General features: G+C 41.6%; 1 protein-coding gene across 2 annotated transcripts; it reads right to left on the bottom strand.

Moving 5' to 3' along the window:
- Positions 1 to 714: 714 nt before the first annotated feature.
- asb2a.2 (ankyrin repeat and SOCS box containing 2a, tandem duplicate 2) lies at positions 715 to 9,305 on the bottom strand. Of its 2 annotated transcripts, none has more exons than XM_021612204.2 (9): positions 9,103 to 9,305; positions 6,067 to 6,417; positions 4,719 to 4,888; positions 4,422 to 4,577; positions 3,928 to 4,173; positions 3,281 to 3,452; positions 2,584 to 3,172; positions 2,309 to 2,462; positions 715 to 1,968 (listed from the first exon to the last, which is right to left on the bottom strand). In XM_021612204.2, exons 1-9 carry the CDS (start codon positions 9,288 to 9,290, stop codon positions 1,832 to 1,834), a joined length of 2,163 nt encoding a protein of 720 aa, XP_021467879.2. In that variant the 5' UTR covers positions 9,291 to 9,305; the 3' UTR covers positions 715 to 1,831. The 2 variants fall into 2 exon arrangements, with proteins under 2 accessions (XP_021467879.2, XP_021467880.2); XM_021612205.2 differs by having other exon boundaries at positions 9,107 to 9,232.
- Positions 9,306 to 9,676: the final 371 nt, after the last annotated feature.

The raw sequence follows: 9,676 nt of genomic DNA, 5'->3' as shown, positions 1-9,676 counted from the left end.
CTATATTGCACTAATAGTTCCTTAAAACAAACTCACCTTTATACATGCATAAATATCAATAATGTATTTATAATGCATTACATAACAGGTAACTTAGGAAGTGTTAGCAAACTTGTTTGTGTCTCCCAAGCTGACACGAGACATTCCTGAAATACTTTACGATGGTATTTCTGTCACGCCTGCTCCCGCTCTCCCCTCTGGCACTCGAGGGCGCCAGGCTGCCCTTCATTACGCACACCTGTCACCATCATTACGTGCAGCTGCGCAATATTGGACTCACCTGGACACCATTACTTTATTGATTGCCCTTCTATATCTGTCTGTTCTTCAGTTGGTTCCCCTTGTCAGCATTATTGTCTTTATGTCGTTTCGTTCCCCCTGTCCATACACTGTTCTTGTTTTGGTTTGATGTCCATTTTCCAGTAAATGTTCACTCCCTGAACTTGCTTCTCATCTCCAGCGTCGATCCTTACAATTTCGAATAGTGTTTAGTAGAGCTATGCATTTCTAAGACTTCATCTGAATTATAATAAGGGATAATGTTTGAAAGTTTACTTCAAAGAAAAGGTCAATATGATGTACAAGATGATGCTATGTAAGTCGTTTACCTGAGTTGGTCAAAGGTCAACTTGGTCTGAAGGCTTCCCCTTATTCTTGTTCCGCCCCTCTTTTACATGATGTCATAAGCACACACAGACACATAAAACAAACTCATTTTCAGATACTCAACCTTGTTTATTTTTTTATTTTTTCCAAATACAAAACATTTTCTACAAGTTCCCAATCAACATGAAAACTATCATTTAATTTCATATTACATTGTTTGAACACCAGATATATACAGCCTGATGCACGTCGACTCTGACCTCAACGACTCTAGTAGATCAAATAAAATAATTGACTTTTTAAACAAAATGTTAAGACTTTGTTTACAGTGTTTGTTTTTGATTTTAGACATTGTATGGCTGTGCTTTAATGCTTTAAGCAAGCACTGGTGATAGCATTTAGCATTGCATGAGTCATAATACATCTGTCAATCTGCAATATCCATCAATAATTTTACTTCAGTCTATTTTTTCTTTTTTTAAAGTTTAAATAAAACACTGAAATAGCTCCACCCACCTATGGCAACCAACCAACCTACACAATACAAATAACTATATCACTTCAATTATAAAACAGATGGTTCCGTATTGATAATTTGTTCTGATTGCCCAAGAAGCGTTCCAAGCTGTGCTTCATTCTCCGAATGCTGTCACATCTACGAAGCAATTTCACTTTCTTTTAGTGTAAAAAAAAAATCTCACTGCGCAGGGTAAACATTAATGTAGTAGGCCATAAGAGTCAGTGTGGCTGTTGCTAACCAAACCCAAGGATTCTACACTCTTAGAAAAAGGGTTCCTAAATGGTTCTTTGGATGTCCCCATAGGATAATCTCTTTTGATTCCAGGTAGAACCCTTTTGGGTTACAGGTAAAACCCTCTGTAGGAAGGGTTCTACATGGAACCAAAAGGGTTCTTCCTGCAACCAAAAAGGGTTCTTTAAAGGGTTCTGCTATGGGGACAGCCAGGGAACCCTTTAAGGTTCTAGATAGAAAAAAGATGCTAAGAGTGTACCTCTAAAATATTAAATGTATACATACAATGTACAATAGGTTCATTAAAATGTTACTCTTGCCATTGTAATATCAAATCAAGCCTATTAAACAGCATGCAACTGGGCAAAGATAAATTCCCTCTTCATCTCATTTGGCTTATACAATATACATTTTTTTTTTTATTGGAGACGAATCATGGAATCGACAAATAAAAAATAGATTTTAGGCATTCAGTCAATCTCCCTTTTTATAGTTAAGGAACTTGATTACTATTGGTGGGAGGGGCAGGGTGTCAATGTGCCTCAGTCTGGGGATTCCAACCTGCTGACGGATCTTCAGCCTACACAGCTTCATCAGTGAATATGGTGGCACTGAAAGAAAGTGCAAAGAAGTTGCTTATTAATGGGACTGTGCGATTGGAGAGCAACATATTTATCTGGTTAACACACATGAGAATAGTCAAGGTAACAAGTATGCAACAGTACAAAAATAAGGGCATAACCTTAGAAAATAAATACTCATGAGCAACCTGACATCATGCAGACATATCCCATTGACACCCATGCTTAATTTGCATGAAACTTTGCGATACATGCTAATTTCTCAAGGTAATTGACCCTAAGTGAACACAGACCCTAATGATTATATCATGGTAAATGAAATACTCCAATCTCTGTTATTAGTGGAGATCGCTGTCATAAGCTCACTTACTTGCTTTCACTTTGATCCCTGCCCAGTCATGGTTGCTATCCAGGTGCTCAATCAGCCGGGAGCAGAGTTTCACATGGCCAACATAATCCAGGAGCATGTCTATGATGGGTCCAGCCCAGCAACTTATCGTCGGATTGTTGATCGTCTCACAGAACTGAAAATAAAGGGTTCAAATTGGATTCAAAGAACAGCCAATAATAGGTGTATTGAGCTGAGATGGAATTGGAAACTAATAGACCAGCAAACTGTCTGTATTGCATATTAACCCAAACTACCTGGATGTACATGTTGATTGGAGCTTCGTCCTCATCGGTAGGGTAGGGCAAAGTTTCGGTGAAGCCTCTGCCTCTACTTAAAGTTTTCACGGGTGGGTGTGGCTTGCTGCCATATGTGCAGTCGAAACAGGAAAGGGCATCGCAGCCATTGTCCATCAGATACTTCAGGATTTGTGAATACTTCATACCGAGCATGACTACTGCCGGGAAGGAGCAGGGGTGTGTGAGGATGGACGCGTTCATGTTAGCTCCATGCTCCACCAGCACTGTGATCATTTCCATGCAACCCCGCCTCACAGCGATAAGAAGAGGGTTGAACATGTCAAGGTTGGGGTTAGCTCCGGCCTCCAGAAGCATTTCTGCGGCCTCTAGGTTGTTGTTGGCGACAGCGAAGTAGAGCGCTGTGCTGCGACGGTCCTCATACATTTTGGATCGGTCTTCTGCCAACTGGAGATTGACGTCATATCCTCCCTTGATAAGCACTTCTAGAATCCAGTCCCTGTTGTGCTCAGCAGCCAGGTGGAGGGGACTGATGCCACTGCATTGAACTTTGGCCTTACTTGTGGCAGGGATCAGCATGGATACAATGCTACAAAAGGGAAGCAAAGAGATCACTTTTCACACTTAAATTATATATATTTTTTTAAAGAGAAATCAATGCTTTGAATTAACCAATCAATTAATTCACTGCACTCACTCAAAATGTCCTTTCTGGACAGCAACATGAAGAGGCAGGAGGCCAGACTTGGTTGTTCGGTTTGCATCTGCTTTCTGAGATAGAAGCAGTTCCACAACTTCCTTGTGACCATTCTTACTTGACTCGTACAAGGGTGTTGCCCCATCACATGCCTGGCAGTTCATATCAACCCCTACAATACACAGGAGAATAGTCAAAATGAATACAATGTTGAAATACTGGAAAAGTGGCAACACTGTAACACCCCCAGCAACAGACCGTCTGGATGCTTAATGGTTATTTTTGTATCTATTCATGGCGTTGTAAGGAATGGAATACTTTCTTCAAGATATAGGCATCCGATACTAGGAAACCTAATAGGTTTTGAACATAGAAGTCATTTTCAGGTTCAGTTTGGGTTGTTGGATTTCTTTGTCATGCCATTGGGACTATTTAATGGATCAACAATTGTATGTGTTTGCACACAGACACTGTGCCGTTCAAAGTCATAAAGGGTCATGCATTCCCCAAAGTGTATTCAATAAGGGCTTGTTGCATGACTTTGGACATTATTAACATGATTTGAGGATGGATAAAGTGATATTGCTTATTTAATATAGTCAATTCAAATAATCTTAAAGTTGGTTGTCAAAATGTGAAAACTTTACCTTTGCTAATCAGGAAAGACAACACCTCCACTCTCCCGTTCTGTGCTGCCGTAAAGAAAGGGTCCATCCCGTAGATATTGGCTGCATTAAGCTTGGCCCCGGCATCCAACAACATCTGGCAAATTTCCACGTTATCATGCCCGGCTGCTTCATGGAGAGGTGTCACACCCTGAACGCAAGCCTTGTGCACTGAGGCTCCATACTTTAGGAGGTGGTCTACAATCTCTGTATTGGGCTTCCCACAAGCTGAAAACGGAATGTGAGAAACAACACAGATAACTTTGGTTGAATTTGCTGTTTGTAAAACATAAACTGATTGTATAACAGTGGTGGACTTCACCGGTATGACCAGTAACCTAGATTGAGACCTCAAAACTTGTGTTTGCCCCAGAGCTAACACAGAGTTGAGTCATACAGACAACCTGGCTGCGTTTCATATCACACTGTTCACTATTGAACCTCTTGACGGAACAGCTTTGAAATCAGTTATTAACCTTTCAAGAGTGGTGTTTCTCCGTCGTTATTGGCAATGTTGGGATTTGCACCTCTGTCTAGAAGGCACTCCACACAATTCACATGTTGAAAGATGGCAGCCAAAAGAAGTGGGGTCTGATTGCATGTACCACATGTGTTCACTATCCCAGGATGGGCTGTGGGAAATATAACAGACCCAAGCACGTTAAAAACAATCAGCATGTACTGATAAAGGGTCTTCCTGAGATTGAGGAAGATAAAATAGTTTAAAAACTAGAAAACATTCTCAATGACACTTTTCTTTGTTTCACCCTCACCTCTTAATATAATCTTGAGGCATTCTTCTTGACCGTAATATGCAGCTTCGTGTAGAGAAATCCATCCATCCTCATTTGGTACAAATAGACTCTTTGGATTGCATTTCACCATTTCTTTTAAGGCCTTTAAATCACCATTCTCAATCACAGGCACCAGGGGTCTCACATCTCTAAGGCATAGACAAAGATTAAGGGGAAAATGGTCATAAAATGTTGGCAAGATAAAAAATGTAAGTGCCTTTGAATGGGGTATGGTAGTAGGTGCCAGGTGCACTGGTTTGTGTCAAGAACTGCAACGCTGCTGGTTTTTTTTACTCAACAGTTTCCTGTGTGTATCTTGAATGGTCCACCACCCATTGGACATCCAGCCAACTTTTGTGCGAAGCATTGGTGTCCACATGGGCTAGCATCCCTGTGGAAAGCTTTCGACACCGTGTAGAGTCCATGACGAATTGAGGCTGTTCTGCGGGCAAAAGGGGGGATGCAACTCAATATTAGAAAGATGTTCCTAATGTTTGGTATAGTCAGTGTACACTGAGTGTACAAAATATTAGGAACACGTTCCTAATATTGAGTTGCACCCTCTTTTATCAGAACAGCCTCAATTCGTCGGGACATGGACTCAAACCGGTACGCTTGGCACCTACTACCATACACTGTTCAAAGGCACTTAAATCTTTTATCTTTCCCATTCCCCCTCTGAATGGCCCAACATACACAATCCATGTCTCAATTGTCTGAATTTTAGAATAAAACAGAGAACACCATCGTGTTCGTGAGAGTCTCCCCTTTCCGTAGTTTGTAGGTCAAACCTTTCAGATGCTACAGGCGTTTTTGTGAGAAGACACATTTTCGTGAATGTCTCATGGTGTGACAAACACCGCTCTAGCTCTCCCACCTTTCGCCGCAGATGCTGAAGTGCAACACTGGCGGATGCGGTGGATTGAGACGCATCCAATGCAAGAAAAACTGCTGGGATGTTTTTGTTATGTAACTTAGAATGACGCACCGATGTGTCAATCGACTCTAGGGGGTTAAAAGGTGACATCAATGAGGGATCATAGCCTGACCAGGGGAGTCCAGGGGAAAGCTATGTCATGGAAAGAGCAGATGTTTCTAATGTTTTGTACACTCAGTGTATCTCATGTCATGTAAACATTAGCCTCATCAGGAGACACCATTGTGGAACCCCTGTGTTACTGCTGTCCCTGTTAGAGAGAGCTGTCACCCACCATCTGATTTCTACTGTATGTTTGGCATTTTGGAATCAGAATAAACCTGCTGTATTTATACTCATCCTATCTGGCATACATATTGTCAAAATAAGATAAAAGGTTGACAGACTCACATAATATGGTCTGCTAAAGGTGGGTTTGCAGGTGAGGGGTTTGGAGGTGGGTTGGCTGGGTTCGGGTTGGCTCTGGGAAAGTCATACATGTGCCTTGTTGCAGAGGGGTGCCTGACATTAGTCAGAAATTCGTTGGTGGTAAATTGGTTTGGCTGGTAATTGGGTTGCCAATACACAGGTGGGGATGATTGAATGGCGTTAATAGAGTTGTGTTCCTCAGTGAGGCTGCGTTCAATGACCAGCTGCATCAGCTCCTCATCTGACAGGGTGCTGTAAAGACTGTAGTCATCAAGACCTCTAGCGGTGCCCATCCTTCCAGGCATGGACATGCTGGCCACAGCCATGGTTGATCTATTTGCAAGGATACAAAAGTCATGACAATGAAATTCACTAAAACTGAACTACACTTTTAAAACACGATTCAGTATGCAACCAATACCACTAACAGCACGTGCATGTCAAAGTAAAACTGCTAAAACTATTTGTATATATTTATATATGAATGTCAAGACTGTGAGACATATGTACTGCATGTGCTATTGCCTTAGAGGTAATTCAAAACATTTTTGAGTTTAAAGATTGAGGATAAAACCTTTTGCAAAGTCAGTGTTGTGAACATTGTGTGGATACCAACATGTTTCAAACAGACCACCATAGTCCCTGGGCCCAAGAAAGCAAAGGTAACCTGCCTAAATGACTACTGCCCGTAGCACTCACGTCTGTAGCCATGAAGTGCTTTGAAAGGCTGGTAATGGCTCACATCAACACCATTATCCCAGAAACCCTAGACCCACTCCAATTTGCATACCATCGTAACAGATCCACATATGATGCAATCTCAATCCCACTCCACACTGCCCTTTCCCACCTGGACAAAAGGAACACCTATGTGAGAAATATTTTCATTGACTACAGCTCAGCGTTCAACACTATAGTGCCCACAAAGCTCATCAATAAGCTAAGAACCCTGGGAATAAACACCTCCCTCTGCAACTGGATCCTGGACATCCTGACGGGCCGCCCCCAGGTGGTAACAACAAATCTGCCACGCTGATCCTCAACACAGGGGCCCCTTAGGGGTGCATGCTCAGTCCCCTCCTGTACTCCCTGTTCACTCATGACTGCACGGTCAAGCACGACTCCAACACAATTATTAAGTTTGCTGATGATACAACAGTGGTAGGCCTGATCACCGACAATGACGAGACAGCCTTATGGGAGGATGTCAGAGACCTGGCCGTTTGGTGCCAGAACAACATCCTCTCCCTCAATGTGATCAAGACAAAGGAGATGATTGTGGACTACAGGAAAAAGAGGACCGAGCACACCCCCATTCTTATCGACGGGGCTGTAATGGAGCAGGTTGAGAGTTTCAAGTTCCTTGGTGTCCACATTACCAACAAACTAACAAGCACACCAAGACAGTTGCGAAGAGGGCACAACCAAACCTATTCCCCTCAGGAGACTGAAATATTTGGCATGGTCCTCAGATCCTCAGAAGGTTTTACAGCTGCACCATTGAGGGCATTGGTTGCATCACTGCTTGGTATGGCAACTAACCTACAGAGGGTAATGCGTACGGCCCAGTACATCACTGGGGCCAAGCTTCGTGTCATCCAGGACCTCTATACCAGGCGGTGTCAGAGGAAGGCCTAGAAATTGTCAAAGACTCCAGCCACCCTAGTCATAAACTGTTCTCTCTGCTACCACACGGCAAGCGGTAGCAGAGCGCCAAGTCTAAGTCCAAGAGGCTTCTAAACAGCTTCTACCCCCAAGCCATAATAATCCTGAACATCTAGTCAAATGGCTACCCAGACTATTTACATTCTACAGGTTGGAAGAACCCCCCCCCCCCCCCCCCCCCCCCTCTCTCTCTCTTTTACACCGCTGCTACTCTCTGTTGTTATCATCTATGCATAGTCAACTTAATAACTCTACCTACATGTGCATATTACCTCAACTAACCGGTGCCCCCGCACATTGACTCTGTACTGGTAGCCCCCTGTATATAGTCTCGCTATGTTATTTTACTGCTGCTCTTTAATTACTTGTATTAACTTTAATTTTTTAATCTAAGAATTTCACGGTCTACACAATGTATTCGGCGCATGTGACAAATTAGATTTGATTTCACTTTTCTTTTTTTTACCTAGCACTAACACAAATTTACAGAAGAGTATTAGGGCCAGGTGAAGAGAAAAAATAACTTTCACAAAAATTCACAAAATTGAATTTTGACTTAATTTCAATTTCAACTATTTCAAGCATTTTGAGTTTTTAAAAGTACTATCCATGCAACATATAAAATCACATCACTGCTTATTTATCTCTTCACTTGGCCCTAATATTCTTCCGTACATTTAATTTAGAAACCAAGCTCTTGATAAGTGTTGGTGCTGGGATTGACCAAAAATCAGCACATCATACAATAGTAATCCTATATCAAACCGACGGGAGGGTACTTTAGCCAAAAGCTTAATTGAGAACAAAGATTTGATTTTAAGCTGTACATCATTTGTTTACTAAGTCTAATATGACGACAAAAACAAAACTAATGGAGAAGAATGTCCTTAGTTTTTGGTTATGATAGAGTAAGACAGCGGTACCAATCGCATTACATCATATTCCTCCAAATGAGTTAATCATTTCATAAATTGAAATGAGAGAATCATAAACTGTATACCACATGCTTAGGTTGATTCATGGCTTGTCTTGATGTAATTTATCTACAGTAACTATGCTAGTATACAATTATAAACAGTAATTTAACTATTCATTTCCACAAAGTCATTGTTTTGTGTACCATTGTTCTTTGGATCTGCGGTTACAGCTTAATAATGACATTGTAGCTGGTGACCAAATAAACAAAATCATGTGGCTAAAGGCAACTTAGTGTAAAGTGCAATTGATGAAAACATGCATGCTGTCCCTATACAGCTGAGTAATAACATGGCTGTTAACATAAGCATAAAGTAATGTGGCTGAAGGCAACTGGAGTAAGGTTAAAGGAATACAAACCCTACTGGCATGCCATACCTACTTTGTAGTGTCTGCAGTGTGCAGTCAAAACACTTTAACAGTAGACTAGCAGTTATCAGATTGCAGTCCTCGTGAGGGGATGAGGATTTGAAAATGTCTTGCACTCTGTGTTGTCCTCCAGGCGAATGAAGAAAAAGCAGCAGCTCAATGTTATTGACATATTCCAAAGGGGGTCTTGATTTCATTCTTTGAAAAGCTGACCCTTGATGGCAAACTTTGCTTCCATGTGTCGCTCAGAATAGGAATGCCCTACTTCAGATATGGCACGGTTGATGCTGACACTTAAAGTGCCTAGAGAACGGGGGAAACCAAACATAAACTTGTGCAAAACACACACTATTGTGGAGAAAGGCCCAGGTTTCTCCCAAGGCTGTCAATTTTTTAATTTTTTTAATATATTTTTTTATTTCACCTTTATTTAACCAGGTAGGCTAGTTGAGAACAAGTTCTCATTTACAACTGCGAGCTGGCCAAGATAAAGCAAAGCAGTGCGACAAAAACAACAACAGAGTTACACATGGAATAATACTGTAGAAAAGGCCCATGGAGTTGGTGGAATACTCCTTTAATT

The sequence above is a fragment of the Oncorhynchus mykiss genome, chromosome 8 (assembly GCF_013265735.2).
Source record: "Oncorhynchus mykiss isolate Arlee chromosome 8, USDA_OmykA_1.1, whole genome shotgun sequence".
Taxonomy (NCBI): domain Eukaryota; kingdom Metazoa; phylum Chordata; class Actinopteri; order Salmoniformes; family Salmonidae; genus Oncorhynchus; species Oncorhynchus mykiss.
This window is presented reverse-complemented; position numbering and strand designations above follow the sequence as displayed.

Coding starts and splice junctions, on each gene's coding strand:
- asb2a.2 (XM_021612204.2), bottom strand. CDS start 9,290: ATGAAATCAAGACCCCCTTTGGAATATGTCAATAACATTGAGCTGCTG. Junction 6,418..9,102: donor CTGCAGACACTACAAAGTAG/GTATGGCATGCC, acceptor CCTTGCAAATAG/ATCAACCATGGCTGTGGCCA. Junction 4,889..6,066: donor CCTTTAGCAGACCATATTAT/GTGAGTCTGTCA, acceptor TCTATGCCTTAG/AGATGTGAGACCCCTGGTGC.